Genomic DNA, 19850 nt, shown 5'->3' on the forward strand with positions numbered 1-19850 from the left:
GATTCTTGCACCTTCCCATATAGAGATGAGCAATTTTTTGTGTAATTAGCAGGAATCTTTTACCAAGATGTACGCTTGACTACATGTATCTCCCAGCCAGAAAACTCATATATCCTGGCTCCTCCCCTACTTCTTTACAGCAATTTCTCAGAGTTATCTGAGGAACTGTCTCCAGGGCTAGCATCCTCAGTAAGGTCCCTGAATAAAACTGAAACTCACAGCTCTCACGTAGTGCATTTTTGAATGCTCTCAACAGTCAATAACATTTTTCTGGTACAACTGCCTAAGAAAAGCACCATCAGCATGAATTTTTCTACTATAGCCTGTGATGGTTAATTCTGTGTCAATCTCGCTAGGCTATGGTGCCCAGCTGTTTGGTCAAACCTCACTCGAGATGTTGCTGGGAAGGAGTTTTTTAGGTGTGATTAACTTTTAAATCAGTAGACACTGAGTAAAGCAGATTAGTCTTCCTAATGTGGGTGGCCTCACCCAGTCAGTTGAAAGCTTTGAAAGACTAAAGTCCTCCAAAGAAGGAAGTTGGCCTCCGGACTGCCTTCGGACTCAAGACGGCAACATCAACTCCTGCCAGAATTTTCAGCCTGCCATCCTGCTCTGAAGACTTCTGACTGGCCAGCCCCACAGCTGCACACACAGATTCCTTAAAATCAATCTTCCTCGTGTGTGCGTGTGTGTGTTACTGGTTCTGTTTGTCTGGAGAACCCTAAGACACATTTAGGTACTAGGAAGGGGGGTACTACAGTAGCAAATACCTAAAAATGTAAAAGTGACTTTGGAATTGGGTAATAGGTCGAGGCTGGAAGGGTCCTGAGGCAGTGACAGAAAAAGCTTAAATTGCCTTGAAGAGACTGTTAATAGAACTACGGACATGAAAGGAGATTCCAAAGAGGGCTCAGAAAGAAAAGAGAGATGTAGAGAAAGCTTCTGCTATCTTAGAAAATACATATATTAAATCAAACAGAATAATGCTAGGAATATGGATTTTAAAGCACTCCGGTGAAGTCCCAGATGGAGATGAGGAACACATTATTTTTTGGAAATCTGAAAATGGCGATCTTGTTATAACGTGGCAGAGAACTTGGCCAAGTTTTGTTCTAGTGTTTTATAGAAAGTAGGACTTCTAAGTGATAAACCTAGTTATTTAGTAGAGGAGATTTCTGAGCCAAGTATTTAAGGTGTGGTCTGGTTTCTTCTTATAGTAAGATGCAAGAGGAAAGAGATAAACTGAAGAAGGAATTGTTAAGCAAAAAAGAACTAGAGAGGAGACCTTCATGATGGTGGAGGAGTAAGACACGGAGATCACCTTCCTCCCCACAGATACACCAGAAAGACATCTACACGTGGAACAACTCCTACAGAACACCTACTGAACGCTGGCAGAAGACCTCAGACGTCCCAAAAGGCAAGAAACCCCCCACGTACCTGGGTAGGGCGAAAGAAAAAAGAAAAAACAGAGACAAAAGAATAGGGACGGGACCTGAACCAGTGGGAGGGAGCTGTGAAGGAGGAAAGGTTTCCACACACCAGGAGCCCCTTCGCGGGCGGGGACTGAGGGTGGCAAAGGGGGGAGCTTCAGAGCCACGGAGAAGAGCGCAGCTACAGGGGTGTGGAGGGCAAAGCAGAGAGATTCCCGCACAGAGGATCGGTGCCGACCGGCACTCACCAGCCCGAGAGGCTTGTCTGCTCCCCCGCCGGGGCGGGCGGGGCTGGGAGCTGAGGCTCGGGCTTCGGTCTGAGGGCAGGGAGAGGACTGGGGTTGGCAGCGTGAACACAGCCTGAAAGGGCTAGTGCGCCACGGCTGGCTGGGAGGGAGTCCGGGAAAAAGTCTGGACCTGCCGAAGAGGCAAGAGACTTTTTCTTGCCTCTTTGTTTCCTGGTGCGCCAGGAGAGGGGATTCAGACGGCCACCTAAAGGAGCTCCAGAGACGGGCGCGAGCCCCGGCTAAAAGCGCGGACCCCAGGGACAGGCATGAGACGCTAAGGCTGCTGCTGCCGCCGCCAAGAAGCCTGTGTGCGAGCACAGGTCACTCTCCACACCCCCCTTCCAGGGAGCCTGTGCAGCCCGCCACTGCCAGGGTCCCGGGATCCAGGAACAGCTTCCCCGGGAGAACGCACGGCGCGCCTCAGGCTGGTGCAACGTCACGCCGGCCTCTGCCACCGCAAGCTCGCCCCGCAACCGTACCCCTCCCTCCCCCCAGCCTGAGTGAGCCAGAGCCCCCGAATCAGCTGCTCATTTAACCCCGTCCTGTCTGAGCGAAGAACAGATGCCCTCCCGTGACCTACGCAGAGGCGGGGCCAAATACAGAGCTGAGCCCCTGGGAGCTGTGCGAACAAAGAAGAGAAAGGGAAATCTCTCCCAGCAGCCTCAGGAGCAGCGGATTAAATCTCCACAATCAACGTGATGTACCCTGCATCGGTGGAATACCTGAATAGACAACCAATACTCCCAAAACTGAGGAAGTGGATGTTGGGAGCAAATGTAGACTTGGGGTTTGCTTTATGCATCTAACTTGTTTCTGGTTTGATGTTTATCTTAGCTTAGTATTTACAGTTTATTATCATTGGTAGATTTGTTCATTGATTTGGTTGCTCTCTTCCTTTTTTATCTATATATTTTTTTTCCTTTTTCTTTTTGTGAGTGTGTATGTGTTTGCTTCTATGTGTGATTTTGTCTGTATAGCTTTGCTTTTACCATTTATCCGAGTGTTCTGTCTGTATTTTTTTTTTTGTATAGTTTTTAGGGCTCCTTATCATTGGTGGATTTGTTTTTAGGTTTGGTAGCACTCCTTTCTTTCTTTTTTTTATTACTTTTTTATTTTTAATAATTTTTTAAATTTTTTAATTTTTTTCTTTCTTTCTTTCTTTCTTTTTTTTCTCCCTTTGGTTCTGAGCCATGTGGCTGACAGGGTCTTGGTGCTCTGGGCAGGTGTCAGGCCTGAGCCTCTGAGGTGGGAGAGCTGAGTTCAGGACATTGGTCCACCAGAGACCTCCCAGAGATCTCCATCTCTACACTAAGACTCAGCTCCACTCAATGACCAGCAAGCTCCAGTGCTGGACACCCTACGCCAAACAACTAGCAAGACAGGAACACAACCCCACCCATTAGCAAAGAGGCTGCCTAAAATCATAATAAGGTCACAGACACCCCAAAACACACCACCGGACACAGACCTGCCCACCAGAAAGACAAGATACAGCCTCATCCACCAGAACACAGGCACTAATCCCCTCCACCAGGAAGCCTACACAACCCACTCAACCAACCTTAGCCACTGGGCGCAGACACCAAAAACAATGGGAACTACGAACCTGCAGCCAGCGAAAAGGAGACCCCAAACACAGTAAGATAAGCAAAATGAGAAGACAGAGAAACACACAGCAGATGAAGGACCAAGGTAAAAACCCACCAGACCTAACAAATGAAGAGGAAATAGGCAGTCTACCTGAAAAAGAATGCAGAGTAATGACAGTAAATATGATCCAAAACCTTGGAAACAGAATGAAGAAAATACAAGAAACGTTTAACAAAGACCTACAAGAACTAAAGAGCAAACAAACAATGATGAACAACAAAATAAGTGAAATTGAAAATTCCCTAGAAGGAATCAATAGCAGAATAACTGAGGCAGAAGAACAGATAAGTGACCTGGAAGATAAAATAGTGGAAGTAACTACCGCAGAGCAGAATAAAGAAAAAAGAATGAAAAGAATTGAGGCCAGTCTCAGAGACCACTGGTTCAACATTAAACGTACCAACACTTGAATTATAGGGTTCCCAGAAGAAGAAGAGAAAAAGAAAGGGACTGAGAAAATATTTGAAGAGATTATAGTGGAAAACTTCCCTAATATGGGAAAGGAAATAGTCAATCAAGTCCAGGAAGTGCAGAGAGTCCTATAAAGGATAAATCCAAGGAGAAACACCCCAAGACATATATTAATCAAATGATCAAAAACTAAATACAAAGAAAAAATACTAAAAGCAGCAAGGGGAAAACAACAAATAATACAAGGGAATCCCCATAAGGTTAACAGCTGATCTTTCAGCAGAAACTGCAAACCAGAATGGTGTGGCAGGACATATTTAAAGTGATGAAAGGGAAAAAACCTACAACCAAGATTACACAGCAAGGATCTCATTCAGGTTCAACAGAGAAATTAAAAGCTTTACAGACAAGCAAAAGCTAAGAGAATTCAGCACCACCAAACCAGCTCTACAACAAATGCTAAACGAACTTCTCTATGCAGGAAACACAAGTGAAGGAAAAGACCTACAGTAACAAACCCAAAACAATTAAGAAAATGGTAACAGGAACATACATATCAATAACTACCTTAAATGTAAATGGATTAAATGGTCCAACCAAAAGACACAGACTGGCTGAATGGATACAAAAACAAGACCCCCCCCAAAAAAACAAAAAAAAACAAGACCCATACATATGCTGTCTACAAGAGACCCACTTCAGACATAGGGACACATACAGGCTGAAAGTGAGGGGATGGAAAAAGATATTCCATGCATATGGAAATCAAAAGAAAGCTGGAGTAGCAATTCTCATAATAGACAAAACAGACTTTAAAGACTATTACAAGAGACAAAGGAGACTATATAATGATCAAGGGATCAATCCAAGAAGAAGATATAACAATTTTAAATATTTATGCACCCAACAAAGGAACACCTCAATAAATAAGGCAAATGCTAACAGCCATAATAGGGGACATTGGCAGTAACACAGTCATAGTAGGGGACTTTAACACCCCACTTTCACCAATGGACAGATCATCCAAAATGAAAAGAAAAAAGGAAACACAAGCTTTAAATGACACATTAAACAAGATGGACTTAATTGATATTTACAGTACATTCCATCCAAAAACAACAGAATACAATTTCTTCTCAAGTACTCACAGAACATTCTCCAGGATAGATCATATCTTAGGTCACATATCAAGCCTTGGTAAACTTAACAAAACTGAAATCATATCAAGTATCTTTTCTGACCATAATGCTATGAGACTAGATATCAATTACAGTAAAAAAATCTGTAAAAAAATACAAACACATGGGAGCTAAACAATACACTACTTAAAATCAAGAGATCACTGAAGAAATCAAAGAGGAAATCAAAAAATATCTAGAAACAAATGACAATGAAAACACGACAACCCAAAACCTATGGAATGCAGGAAAAGCAGTTCTAAGAGGGAAGTTTATAGCAATACAATCCTTCCTCAAGAAACAAGAAACATCTGAAATAAACAACGTAACCTTACACCTAAAGCAATTAGAGAAAGAAGAACAAAAAAACCCCAAAGTTAGCAGAAGGAAAGAAATCATAAAGATCAGATCAGAAATACATGAAAAACAAATGAAGGAAACAATAGCAATGATCAATAAAACTAATACCTGGTTCCTTGAGAAAATAAAGAAAATTGATAAACCATTAGCCAGACTCATCAAGAAAAAAAGGGAAAAGACTCAAATCAATAGAATTAGAAATGAAAAAGGAGAAGTAACAACTGACACTGCAGAAATACAAAGGATCATGAGAGATTACTGCAGCCAACTCTATGCCAATAAAATGGACAACCTGGAAGAAATGGACAAATTCTTAGAAAAGCACAACATTCCAAGACTGAACCAGGAATAGAAAATATAAACAGGCCAATCACAAGCACTGAAATTGAGACTGTGATTAAAAATCTTCCAACAAACAAAAGCCCAGAATCAGATGGCTTCACAGGCGAATTCTACCAAACATTTAGAGGAGAGCTAACACCTATCCTTCTCAAACTCTTCCAAAATATAGCAAAAGGAGGAACACTCCCAAACTCATTCTATGAGGCCACCATCACCCTGATACCAAAACCAGACAAAGAAGTCACAAAAAAGGAGAACTACAGGCCAATATCACTGATGAACATAGATGTAAAAATCCTCAACAAAATACTAGCAAACAGAATCCAACAGCACATGAAAAGGATCATACACCATGATCAAGTGGGGTCTATCCCAGGAATGCAAGGATTCTTCAGTATATGCAAATCAATCAATGTGATACACCGTATTAACAAAAAGAATGAGAAAAATCATATGATCATCTCAATAGATGCAGAAAAATTTTCGACAAAATTCAACACCCATTTATGTTGAAAACCCTCCAGAAAGTTGGCATAGAGGGAACTTACCTCAACATAATAAAGGCCATATATGACAAACCCACAGTCAACATAGTTCTCAATGGTGAAAAACTGAAACCATTTCCACTACAATCAGGAAGAAGACAAGGTTGCCCATTCTCACCGCTATTATTCAACATAGTTTTGGAAGTTTTAGCCACAGCAATCAGAGAAGAAAAAGAAAGAAAAGGAATCCAAATTGGAAAAGAAGAAATAAAGCTGTCACTGTTTGCAGATGACATGATACTATACATAAAGAATCCTAAAGATGCTACCAGAAAACTACTAGAGATAATCAATGAATTTGGTAAAGTAGCAGGATACAAAATTAATGCACAGAAATCTCTGGCATTCGTATACACTAATGATGAAAAATCTGAAAGAGAAATTATGGAAACACTCCCATTTACCACTGCAACAAAAAGAATAAAATACCTAGGAATAAACCTATCTAAGGAGACAAAAGACCTGTATGCAGAAAACTATGACACTGATAAAAGAAATGAAAGATGATACAAACAGATGGAGAGATATACCATGTTCTCGGATTGGAAGAATCAACATTGTGAGAATGACTATACTACCCAACGCAATCTACAGATTCAATGCAATCCCTATCAAACTACCAAGGGCATTTTTCACAGAACTAGAACAAAAAATTTCACAGTTTGTATGGAAACACAAAAGACCCCAAATAGCCAAAGCAATCTTGAGAATGAAAAATGGAGCTGGAGGAATCAGGCTCCCTGACTTCAGACTATATGACAAAGGTACAGTAATCAAGACAGTATGGTACTGGCACAAAAACAGAAATATAGATCAATGGAACAGGATAGAAAGCCCAGAGATAAACCCATGCACATATGGTCACCTTATCATTGATAAAGGAGGCAAGAATATACAGTGGAGAAAAGACAGCCTCTTCAAAAAGTAGTGCTGGGAAAACTGGATAGCTACATGTAAAAGAAAGAAATTAGAACACTCCCTAACACTATACACAAAAATAAACTCCAAATGGATTAAAGACGTAAATGTAAGGCCAGACACTATAAAACTGTTAGAGGAGAACATAGGCAGAACACTCTATGACATCCATCACAGCAAGATCCTTTTTGACCCACCTCCTAGAGAAATGGAAATAAACAAATGGGACCTAATGAAATTTAAGAGGTTTTGCACAGCAAAGGAAACCATAAACAAGACAAAAAGACAGCCCTCAGTGTGGGAGAAAATATCTGCAAATGAAGCAACTGACAAAAGATTAATCTCCAAAATATAAAAGCAGCTCATGCAGCTCAATGTCAAAAAACAAACAACCCAATCCAAAAATGGGCATAAGACCTAAACAGACATTTCTCCAAAGAAGATATACAGATTGCCAACAAACACGTGAAAGGATGCTCAACATCACTAATCATTAGAGAAATGCAATTCAAAACTACAATGAGGTACCACCTCACACCAGTCAGAATGGCCATCATCCAAAAATCTACAAACAATAAATGCTGGAGAGGGTGTGGGGAAAAGGGAACCCTCTTGCACTGTTGGTGGGAATGTAAACGGATACAGCCACTATGGAGAACAGTATGGAGGTTCCTTAAAAAACTAAAAATAGAACTACCATACCACCCAGAGTAATACCACTATTGGGCATATACCCTGAGAAAACCATAATTCAAAAAAAGTCATGTACCACAATGTTCACTGCAGCTCTATTTACAATACCCAGGACATGGAAGCAACCTAAGTGTCGAAGAATGGATAAAGAAGATGTGGCACATATATACAATGGAATATTACTCAGCCATAAAAAAGAAACGAAAGTGAGTTATTTGTAGTGAGGTGGATGGACCTAGAGTCTGTCATACAGAGTGAAGTAAGTCAGAAAGAGAAAAACAAATATGGTATGCTAACACATATATATGGAATCCAAAAAAAAAAAAATGGTTCTCATGAACCTACGGGCAGGACAGGAATAAAGATGCAGATGTAGAGAATGGACTTGAGGACACGGGGAGGGGGAAGGGTAAGCTGGGATGAAGTGAGAGAGTAGCACTGACATATATACACTACCAAATGTAAAACAGATAGCTAGTGGGAAGCAGCCGCATAGCACAGGGAGACCAGCTCGATGCTTTGTGTCCACCTAGAGGGGTGGGATAGGGAGGGTGAGAGGGAGACGCAAGAGGGAGGAGATATGGGGATATATGTATACGTATAGCTGATTCACTTTGTTATAAGGCAGAAACTAACACACCATTGTAAAGCAATTATACTCCAATAAAGGTGTTAAACAAAAAACAGACATAGGGAGAGTCAAAAAAAAAAAAAGAACTAGAACTTGAAGGTTTGGAAAATTCTCAGACTATCCATATGTCATGGTCTGGAAAAAATCCAAGGGTGTGGCTGAACAATGGTTTGCTGAAGAGATCAGGCATGTGACTCATGGATCAATCATCTCAGCAGAAGCCAGGAACAGAGATGTGGCTCTCCAGGAAAGATCTGTGGAGGACCCTCTGGTCTGATGGCTTGGACCCCCATGAATTGCCTGGGCGGCCAACAAGGTTTATGAGAATTTTATACCAGCACTGCCAGCTTGCACTGAAGGGGCAAAGATGGTAAAAAATGAAGAAAGGCTGTCAGGATTCCACAGGTGTGAAATGAGTCAGTAGAGCTAACTGGCTGTGAACAAGTGTTATCTTTCAAGAAAAGGGAAGAATGACCCCAACGGCAGATAAGAGTCCAGTAGGGCTATCACTACCACCATGGGCACAGGTCCAGGAACAAGGCCGGCACTTCCATGGCTCCAGAAGCCAGGACTACTATCCCAGTGGGCCAGAGGACAGAGCACAGACCCAAAGAGGATTGTTCTCCAAGTCTTAAAATCTAATGAGTAGGGGACGTCCCTGGTGATCCAATGGTTAAGAATCTGCATTCCAATGCAGGGGACGCAGGTTCAACCCCTGCTCAGGGAACTAAGATCCCACATGCTGCGGGGTAACTAAGATCCCACCTGCTGCGGGGCAACAAAGCCTGCGTGCTCTAGAGCCCATGTGCCGCAGCTACTGAGCCCGCACACTCTGCAGCCTGCGCGCCACAACTAGAGAGAAGCCCGCACGCCGCAACAAAAGATCCCACGTGCCGACGCAGCCAAATAAATAATAAGTAAATATTTTAAAAATATCTAATAAACAGAATGGGAGAAAATATTTGCAAACGAAGTGACTGACAAAGGATTAATCTCCAAAATACATAAACAGCTCATGCAGCTCAATATCAAAAAAAACCCCAAACAGCCCAATCCAGAAATGGGTGGAAGATCTAAACAGACACTTCTCCAAAGAAGAGATACAGATGCACATGAAGATGCTCTTCACTACTTATCAGAGAAATGCAAATCAAAACTACAACGAGGTGTCACCTCACACCAGTCAGAATGGCCAGCACCAAAAAATCTACAAACAAGAAATGCTGGAGAGGGTGTGGAGAAAAGAGAATCCTCCCACACTGTTCGTGGGAATGTAAATCGGTACAGCCACTATGTTCCTTAAAACACTAAAAATAGAGCTACCATATGATCCAGCAATCCTACTCCTGGGCATATATCCAGAGAAAACCGTAATTCAAAAAGATACACATACCCCAATGTTCACTGCAGCACTATTTACAACAGCCGGGACATGGAAGGAACCTAAATGTCCATCAACAGAGGAATGGATAAAGCAGATGTGGTACATATATACAGTGGGATATTACTCAGCCATAAAAAAGAACAAAATAATGCCATTTGCAGCAACATGGGTGGACCTAGAGATCGTCATACTGAATGAAGTCAGTCAGAGAAAGACAAATATCATATGATACCACTTATACGTGGAATCTAAAAAAATGGTACAAATTAACTTATTTACAAAACAGAAATAGAGTTACAGATGTAGAAAACAAACTTATGATTACCGGGGGGAAGCTGGGGAATAAATTGGGAGACTGGGATTGACATAAACACACTACTGTATGTAAAATAGATAACTAATAAGAACCTACTGTATAGCACAGGGAACTTTACTCAATACTTTGTAATGACCTATATGGGAAAAGAATCTGAAGAAGAGTGGATGTGTATGTATATGTATAACTGATTCACTTCGCTGTACAGCAGAAACTACACAACACTGTAAATCAACTGTACACCAATAAAATTATTTTTAAAAATCGAATGACAGAATGGCCATTATCAAAAAAGCTAAAAACAAAAAATGCTGGAAAGGGTGTGGTGAAAAAGGAACCCTCCTACACTCTTGGTGGGAATGTAAACTGATACAACCACTATGGAAAACAGTATGGAGGATCCTTAAAAAACTAAAAATAGAACTACCCCTACTGGGTATATACCCTGAGAAAACCATAATTCAAAAAGAGTCATGTACCAAAATGTTCACTGCAGCTCTATTTACAATAGCCAGGAGATGGAAACAACCTAAGTGTCCAGCATCGGATGAATGGATAAAGAAGATGTGGTACATATATACAATGGAATATTACTCAGCCATAAAAAGAAACGAAATTGAGCTATTTGTAATGAGGTGGATAGACCTAGAGTCTGTCATACAGAGTGAAGTAAGTCAGAAAGAGAAAAACAAATACCGTATGCTAACACATATATATGGAATCTAAAAAAAAAAAAAATGGTACTGATGAACCTAGGTGCAGGGCAGGAATAAAGAGGTAGACATAGAGAATGGACATGATGACATGGGGTGGGAGGGGAAGCTGGGGCGAAGTGAGAGTAGCATTGACATATATACACTACTGAATGTGAAATAGTTGGCTGGTGGGAAGCAGAAGCATAGCACAGGGAGATCGGCTCGGTGCTTTGCAATGACCTAGAGGGGTGGGATAGGGAGGGTGGGAGGGAGACGCAAGAGGGAGGGAACTGGGGACATGTGTATGCATACGGCTGATTCGCTTTGTTGTGCAACAGAAACTAACATGGTACTGTGAAGCAATTATACTCCAATAAAGATGTATTAAAAAAAAAACTAATGAAATTTGCCCTGCTAGGTTTATAATTTGCTTGGGACCTCTGGCCCCTTTCTTCCTCCTTTTAGAATGAGAATGTCCTTCCAAGCCTGTCCCACCATTGTATTTGGAATAATCTGTCTGGTTTCACAAGTTCACAGGCTATAGAAGAATTCTGTCTCAGGATGAATCAAACCTTAAGTCTCACTCATACCTGACTTAGACGATATTTACATGATATATTAGTCCAGACTCTCCAGGGAAACAGAACCAATAGGAAGTGTGTGGGCATATGGGTATATACATATATAAATAGAGAGAGAGATTACAAAGAATTAGTTCATGCAATTCCAGAGGCTGACAGACCACAAGATCTGCAAGCTGGAGACCCAGGCGAGCAGATGATGTAGCTCTAGTCCAAAGGCAGGCAGGCTCGAGACCCAGGAAGGGCTGATGCTTCCGTCAGAGTCTGAAGGCAGGAAAAAACTGATGTCCTGGGGCTTCCCTGGTGGCGCAGTGGTTAAGAATCCGCCTGCCAATGCAGGGGACACGGGTTCGAGCCCTGGTCCGGGAAGATCCCACATGCCGCGGAGCAACTAAGCCCACGCGCCACAACTACCGAGCCTGCGCTCTAGAGCCCGCGAGCCACAACTACTGAAGCCCACGTGCCACAAGTACTGAATCCTGTGCGCCTAGATCCCGTGCTCTGCAACGAGAAGCCACTGCAATGAGAAGCCCACGCACCACAACAAAAGAGTAGCCCCCGCTCGCCACAACTAGAGAAAGCCCGTGCACAGCAACGAAGACCCAACACGGCCAAAAATAAATACGTAAATTTATTTAAAAAAAAACCAAAAACACAAAACTCATGTCCCAGCTCAAAGGCAGTCAGGCAGGAGTCGTCCCCCTTACTCAGCCTTTTGCTTCTATATTCAGGCCTTCAACTGATTGGATGAGACCCATGCACATCAGGGAAGGCAATCTGCTTTACTCAGTTTCCTGATTCAAACGTTAATCTCGACCAGAGACATCTTCACAGACATACCCAGAGTAACGTCTGACCAAACATCTGGGTACTCCATGGCCCAGCCAAGTTGACACATAAAACTAACCATTACAGAAGAGACTTTGAGTTGATGCTGGAATAGGGTAAGACTTTGGGGGGTGCTGGAATTGAGTGAATGTATTTTACAGGTGAGAAAGACATGAATTTGGAGGGGGAGGCAGAGAACAGTACGTTATGGGTTGGACTGCGTCTCCCTAAAATTCATATATTAAAGTCCTAACCCCCATTACCTCAGAAGGTGACCTTACTTGGAGGTAGGGTCTTTACAAAGGTTATCAAGTTAAAATGAAAGTATTAGGGTGGGTCCTAAGGCAACGACTGCTATCCCTATCAAAAGGGGAAACGTGCACACAGACCTGCACAGAGGGAAGACGATGCGAAGAGACACAGGGAGAAGACAGCTATCCACAAGCCGAGGAGAGAGGTCTGGACTAATTCCTTCCCTCACAGCCCCCGGAAGGATGCAACCCTGCCAATACCTTGGTTTTGGAGTTCTAGCTTCCAGAACTATGAGACAATAAACTCCTGTTGTTTAAACCACTTAGTCTGTAGTATTTTTTTTTACAGCAGCCCTAGCAAATTAATACACAGACTCTAATCTCTATCTGTCAATTAGTACTGCTCTCACCACATGCTTTTCTTTAATAGTGATCATTAACAGTTACAGAGTGTTTACTAGGTGCTAGTCACTGCAATAAGTACTTGGATACACGCTATCTCAGTGAATACTCAAGGCCACCCTTTGAGTAAACTTTACGGTATAAGAACTGTGACTCAATAAATATACAGTCAAGAAAAAACAACTTTTTTGAAGTTGATGTGATCATTATTCCAATTTCACAACTGAATTCAAGAAAACAACTAGTAGAAGGGCAGGGGCAGAAACTGAAGTACAGACCTGTGCTCTCAACCCCACCTCATCGAAGTGCCCTCCCTACCCCACCTTGCTTGCTTCCAACGTGACAGCTGTGTGAGAAATTACAGTATGCCAAGGTAAGGACTTCAGAGCGTGACAGCACATCGTGCAATTCACAGCTACGTGTTACCTGCAGCCCCACAGTACACTAGAATCCACAAAGCCCATAAAATGAGACAACTCTTAATGAGTTAATTTTTAAACACACAGATTTTAAAAAGCAGGTACTATATGCATTGCCAAGGGTTTTCAGAAGTCTGAATCCAAACTGTAGTAAGGGTCTTTTTAAAAGCTTGTCAAACCGATTCTGAAATTAATATAGAAAGTCAAAGGACCTAGAAAAGCAAAACAATTTTGAAAAAGAACAGAGTTAGCCAACTTGAATTACCTAATTTCATGACTTATTATTATAAAGCTACAGTTATCAAGTGTGGTATTGGTGAAAGGACACATAAATCAGTGCAACAGAACAGAGAGTCCAGAAATGGATCCACAGGTACATGGACAGTTAATTTTTGCCAAATTTGAATGAGCAATTCTGTGGAGAAAGGATAGTATTTTCAATAGAAGTCGTACTGCATCAACAGAATATTCATATGCTAAAGGTATCTATCCCTATACCTGACACCTATTTAAAAGTTAACTCAATACGGATCGGAGTCTAAAAGTGAAACTTGAAGTTGTAAAACTTCCAGAAGAAAACATAAGACCAAATCTTTACGGCCTTGAAGCTGGCAAAGATTTCTTAAATATGACACCCAAAGCATAATCTATAAAGAAAAAGTTAATAAAATGGATTTATCAAAATTTTAAATATCTGCTTTTTGAAGACACTATTACAAAAATGAAAGACAAGCCCCAGACTGAAAGAACATATTTACAAAACACATATCTTACATAGGACCTGTACCCAGAATATATAAAAACATTAAAAAATTAATGAGCAAAAGTTTCAATTTAGAAAATGGGCGAAAGCTCTAAACAGACATTTTATTAAAGGAGATACATGAGTGACACGTAAGCACGCTAGAAGATAACATCTTTAATCATCATGGACACATACACAGCTCTGAGATGAGGGGACAAAAAACCAACAATACCAAATGCTGGTGAGGGTGTGGAACAGCTGCAACTCTCATGCACTGCTAGTGTGACGGCAAGGGGGACAGCGCTGTGGAAAACACCGTGAAGTTTCTTATAAAGTTAAACCCACATTTACCGTATGACCCAGCAATTCCACTTCTAGATACTTAGCCAAGAGAAATAAAGACCTCTGTTCACACAGAAATCTGCTGATGAATGTTCACAGCATCATTATCCGTAATCACAAAACAAAAACCTGGAAATAACTCAAATGGGAATATTACTCAGTAATAAAAAGGAACAAAGTACTAATACAGTATACGGAACACCACTGATGAATCTCAAATTCATCATGCTGAGTGAAAAAGGCTACACACATATGATTCCATTTACGTGACGTTCTGGGGAAAAGTCAGAATTACAGAGACAGATCAATGGCTGCCAGGTCGGGCAGGAAGGGAAAGACCAGGAGCGTATCTGGGGGGATGAGGTTACTGCTCTGCAGTTCCATTACTGCAGTGTTTACGTGACTCTGTATGTCTGTCAACGTATCCTAAAAAGGGTAAACTTTATGGTAAACAAATTATATCTCAATACAGACTTAAAAAAAAAAAAAAGAGTAGCCTTGAGACTGGCTGGGACCCTTTGCTGCAGTGCTGGCACCTGGACAAACATCTCCTCCAGCAGCAAAATACAAAGAAAGCAGAAGGGACTAAAAAGAACCGCATGGGTGCCCAGTTGGGGCAAATTACGAACAGGGAACAAGGTACAAAAAGACCAAAAACCCAACGTCACTTCTGAGGAACCAGGAGCAAAAGCAGGGTACCAGGAACAAAAAGCAGGGTACTGCGCACGCCCCCTGCACACAGACCCACCAAGGGGCTGGGCAGACCAGCGAAGCTACCCCTCTGGCCTGACCCCTGGACCCATTCCTACCCTCGCCCCAGATAAGGAACCCGCTCACCTCCCCGCTTCGGGAATGCAAAGGGAAACTGTGAACGTGCTTTAGCTCCCTTGTGCTGTAGCACGAGTCCCAATAAAGCCTTGCTTGAATTTCTTACGTGGCCTCTTATCAGCTTCTATTGATGAAGGAGTCCAAGAACCCCGCAGCTTAAGGCGAAGTTTAAAACTTTTTTTTAAAGATGGGAACATAAAAATCCTAAAGGACGGGCACACCCTGGCTGTCTCAAGCAAGTTAAGTTAGTTAAGTAGATTTGAATAAAGTTTGGGTCTTGTTTTGTTGTCTTTTTAAAGCATGCCATAGCTTCTGTACTACAGGAGTTGGAAGGCCCGGTTTCTGCCCGATTCTGCCAAGCAGGTGATACATAATTGTAAGAGAATATTTATTTCACTTTCTTTTTCTGCTTCTAAGTTCCTTACTTTTAAAAATGAGAAAAGGCATTCCTAACCTCAAGGTCGCTTTAGCTGGCTGATCCTATACATATTTCATACATGGTATATGGAATATGTATACGATCAGCCAACTAAATATAGATATATCATTAAAGCAAATTCAGTCAGCGTTAAGACTGAAATTTAACAAACAAGCCCTCAGTCATTACAAATGCTAACAGGGAAGCAGACAATAAATTATCTGGAACGGAATTAAGAAAGTAATACGAATCACAAGTACCAAAAAAAACTCGCATGTTTGCTAATGGGAATATATTGGGCCTTTTATAAATAGTAACTTTCTTTGGGGATGGGCACAAAGATGTCCTTTTGTAAGAGAATTATTATCGCAGGTTATCTTTGTGGAGTAATAAACGCAATTTAATTATTTTGCCAACAAAACACTTACCAAGTGCCTACCAAGTGTCAGCACTAAGTGCTTTACATATTAACTCATATCCTCAAGAACCAAAAGACGGCACCAAATGTACTTAGGAAGTAATTTCCTTACAGTCACAGGTTTTATGGAAAAGCTTCAGCAAGTCCCAGTATAACTGATGAAGGAAAAGCATTTGTATCAGTCATGCCGAATTTGAAACCATTTCTGAAGAACCCCGGTAAAGATCGTTTGCGTTCCATACCTAAAACTATGTGCCCTTATCCTTATTCAAGAAGCTATCGTTCTGATTTAATAAATGAGGAACTAAAGTCTCTACTCACGAGGCTACTAGAGAACAAGAGTTCGGTATTTAATAGCTTTTCTTCATGTTCTCATACACGAATCACCAGTAAGAGCCATAGCACAGGTGCTGAACGTGCCTCGGGGACAACGCCTGTGCGTGCGTGTGCCAGCGCGTCCCCAAGGAACGGCAGTCCTAAACACATGCTTCAGGCCCGGGAAGGCAGGGGGCCCTCGGCCTGGGCCTCAGGGCTTACACGGTCTTGCTTTCTGTGGCCCTCCTGCCGCTTCATTCCGAGGACCCTTCGAGAACATTCCAGGATAACGTAGTGCCGAGATTCCCTATCCAAAGGGCTCCAAAGCTGCTTCCAGGGTCCGTCTAGCTGAGAGAAGACCCTGACACCAGTATATATGCTGTTAGGCTGGGAAAGGGCCAAAAGGGGCTGTTGGGGTGGGGGGGCAGGGGTGATGGGGGGCATGTAAACTGCACTATTCCCGCCCCCATCATCACACGCACCCAGGTCGTCAAGGGGGTGGGACGGAGCCCGCTCTCCCCGCGCCTCCACCTCCCGGAAAAGAAGTCAGTGAAATCTCAGGTGCTTAAAGACGGCTCCCCAAGAGTAAGCCAGAGACTCCCTGCCAACGGCGGGGCAACGGCAGCCCAACGCCAGCTAAGGGGAGATGCAGACAAACGCCAAGCCAGGCGCACTGGCGGATGGAGATGAAGCCCTGGGCGGGCTAGAGGAGCACGACGGCCAAGGCTGAGCCCTTCCCCGCGGCGCGGCCAGCCACAGCCCCGCTCTACTGTGGGGGGAGGCGTGCACAGGCGGACGGGCAGGGTCGCTAAGAAACGGGTCCGAACGTCGTCCGCACTGCGGGGAGACGGCAGCTCAGCATCGGCGGTCGGCTGGCTGGTGCGGGTCGACGGCCCGACCATCAGCTGATTCTGGGGAGCCAGTCAAGCGCCCGCGGGGGCAAAGGGCGGGGCCGCGCCAACGTCCCCGCCGCGGCCGACGTCAGTGCCGCTTGCCGCTTGCCGCTTGCCGCAGGATCGCCGGGGCGCAGCTCGCGGGCAGCTCTCCGCGGGAGCCACCGAGACCTCTGCGCTGCTCGGCGAACATGGCCGACTCGGAGAACCAGGGCCCCGCGGAGCCGAGCGAGGCGGCGGCGGCAGCGGCGGCGGAGGAGGAGGTAATGGCGGAAGGCGGTGCGCAGGGGGGAGATTCTGACAGCGCGTCCGGCGACTCCGACGGCGCGGTCGGTCAGACGGCTGAGGAGCCCCAGACGCCTGCAGAGAATGCACCGAAGCCTAGAAATGACTTTATCGAGAGCCTGCCTAACTCGGTGAAATGCCGAGTCCTGGCCCTCAAAAAGCTGCAGAAGCGGTGCGATAAGATAGAAGCCAAATTTGATAAGGAATTCCAGGCTCTGGAGAAGAAGTATAACGACATCTATAAGCCCTTACTCGCTAAGATCCAGGAGCTCACCGGTGAGATGGAGGGGTGTGCGTGGACCTTAGAGGGTGACGACGAGGAGTTGGAGGATGAAGAGTACGAGGAGGAGGAGGAGGGAGAGCCTGCGGTGGAGGCGGCGGCTGCTGCCGCCAGAGATGAGGGTCCCCACTCTGCAGTGTCTGACGACGCCCAGAAATAAGCGGGGGCAGAGATTGCAGAGGAGAATGACGACGCAGATTCAAAACCCCGATTTTTTTTTTTCTTTTACACATCGGTGGACTTGAAAAGGCTCAGGTTTTGGACCAAAGTACAATGTGAATCAATTCTGACATTCCTAGAATCATATTAAATCGACGCAATCAGGTTCTGGCCAGCCCGTTTCCAATCTGAACACCAATATACCAAAAGGTGTTGTAAACGAGTTAAATTTAAAATGGCTTTTTCATGATCTCTTCTGCGAGGGCTGGAGTTGAGACTTCCTAAGGGTGTCAAGTAGATGTGAAGTAAAGAACGTCACTTTGCAACCCTTTGATCACACTGTCATCACACTACGCACAGAACACCCAAGCCGAGACCGAACATGTTCTCAATGCCTAATTCTTCAATTTCTTTAGTCTTGCATTTTTCCAGCTCAGAAGCATCAGAACCCAAGAAAAATCTCATCTTTTAAGACTTTGCTTTCATAACCCAGACATCAGCTTTACACTTCAGAGAAGCGTGATGGGATGGAGGAAGCCCGTGCCGGAGATCATGACAGTACTGTTAATGAGGCCCAGAAAACTGCCACTTCAAATTCTAAAGACTGTACTGAATATTTGGTTCTGAGAAGGAGGGTGTATAACCTGTACACTATCGTCAACATATGTGTTCATTATTTACAGTCTCGTGTTTATGTGTTTCCCTGGTAGTGTCTATTTACAAAGGTGTTAAAAAAAAAAAACAATGTTTAAGTATTGATCCCTTTATCTAGCATTTTAGAAATATTAATTTACTTGAAAAGATGTAGAATCTAGTAAATTCTGTAAAGCATGTGTATCCAGTGTCATGTTGGATCCTTGTGATGTCTTTTTGTCTTGTAGCTTTTAGAATGTAGCTGTGAAAATTATCAGAACTCTTCACGGAAGCTGATGTGTGGAAAAAATATATACTTGAAGAACCAATCCAACTGTGTGTCCCCATCCCCAGCTCAGAAGTAGAAAGGGTTTAAGTTTGCTTGTGTTAGCTGTGCCTTCCTTATTTTGCTATGTAAATGTGACATATTAAATATAAAATGGTGCATAATCAAATTTTTCTGCTTGAGAACAGACTGTCATACAGTAAAGGATTTTTAGGAGGACACATTTAATGTAAAGACTCTTAGCTTCTTTGTGGGTTTTGAATTGTGTGATCTGTAAAGAAATTTAAGCATAACGTTGTTTACCACTGTGGTGTTAATAAAACAGTATTTTCAAAAAACAAAAGGACTCATACCCTGAATGCCTGGAATCAAATCCCAGCTCTGCCTCCTATTAGCAATGAATCTTGGGCAATTACGTTAATCTGTGTTCAGTTGCTCCTCATCTATAAAAGGGGATAGTAAGTCCCTTCCTCACAGGTTATTATGAAGAACAAACTAGTTAATTTACATAAATCCCACAGACCAGTGTCTGACCCTAAGGGTTCAAGATATTTTAGCTATTATTATTATGGTTATTATTATTATATGAAAGATAAAGATGATGATTTGAAATTCAATCCTCCTAAATTACGAAAGAAGAAAAAATACATATTATATTCCTAAGTTCATGATATTACTGTTAAAGTGGGCTTTAATTCATAAACACAGGTAGTTCAATAAACTGTCTTGTTTTGTTTTCCTCAGTATAAAAATCAGGTTTTGATTTCTTCCCAGAAAGGACAAAAGACTTTAATGTGACATTATGCATATATTAAAAAGTCTATTTCAGCTTTATATTTGGGCATTCTAAATGAAGTATAAAACTGAGGACCCCCCCCAAAATTTTAAACACAGACGTGTTTTCTTCCATTTCCCTTAAGGGTT

At 42.8% G+C, this 19850-nt stretch overlaps 2 protein-coding genes across 13 annotated transcripts in view; one reads left to right on the plus strand and one right to left on the minus strand.

Annotated features, from left to right (window-relative positions):
• The window catches only part of HERC3 (HECT and RLD domain containing E3 ubiquitin protein ligase 3), a 142016-nt gene that overhangs the window by 18348 nt on the left and 103818 nt on the right, over positions 1-19850 (minus strand). The gene's annotated exons all lie outside the window — the stretch shown is intronic.
• On the plus strand, positions 17332-19274 carry NAP1L5 (nucleosome assembly protein 1 like 5). Its single transcript, XM_004326902.4, has one exon. The coding sequence runs from the start codon at positions 17475-17477 to the stop codon at positions 18006-18008; it is 534 nt and encodes a 177-aa protein (XP_004326950.1). The 5' UTR covers positions 17332-17474; the 3' UTR covers positions 18009-19274.

The sequence above is a fragment of the Tursiops truncatus genome, chromosome 5 (assembly GCF_011762595.2).
Source record: "Tursiops truncatus isolate mTurTru1 chromosome 5, mTurTru1.mat.Y, whole genome shotgun sequence".
NCBI classification, from domain to species: Eukaryota; Metazoa; Chordata; class Mammalia; order Artiodactyla; family Delphinidae; genus Tursiops; species Tursiops truncatus.

Bases quoted from the DNA above. Each gene is read 5' to 3' on its own strand.
- NAP1L5 (XM_004326902.4), top strand. From the start codon at position 17,475: ATGGCCGACTCGGAGAACCAGGGCCCCGCGGAGCCGAGCGAGGCGGCG.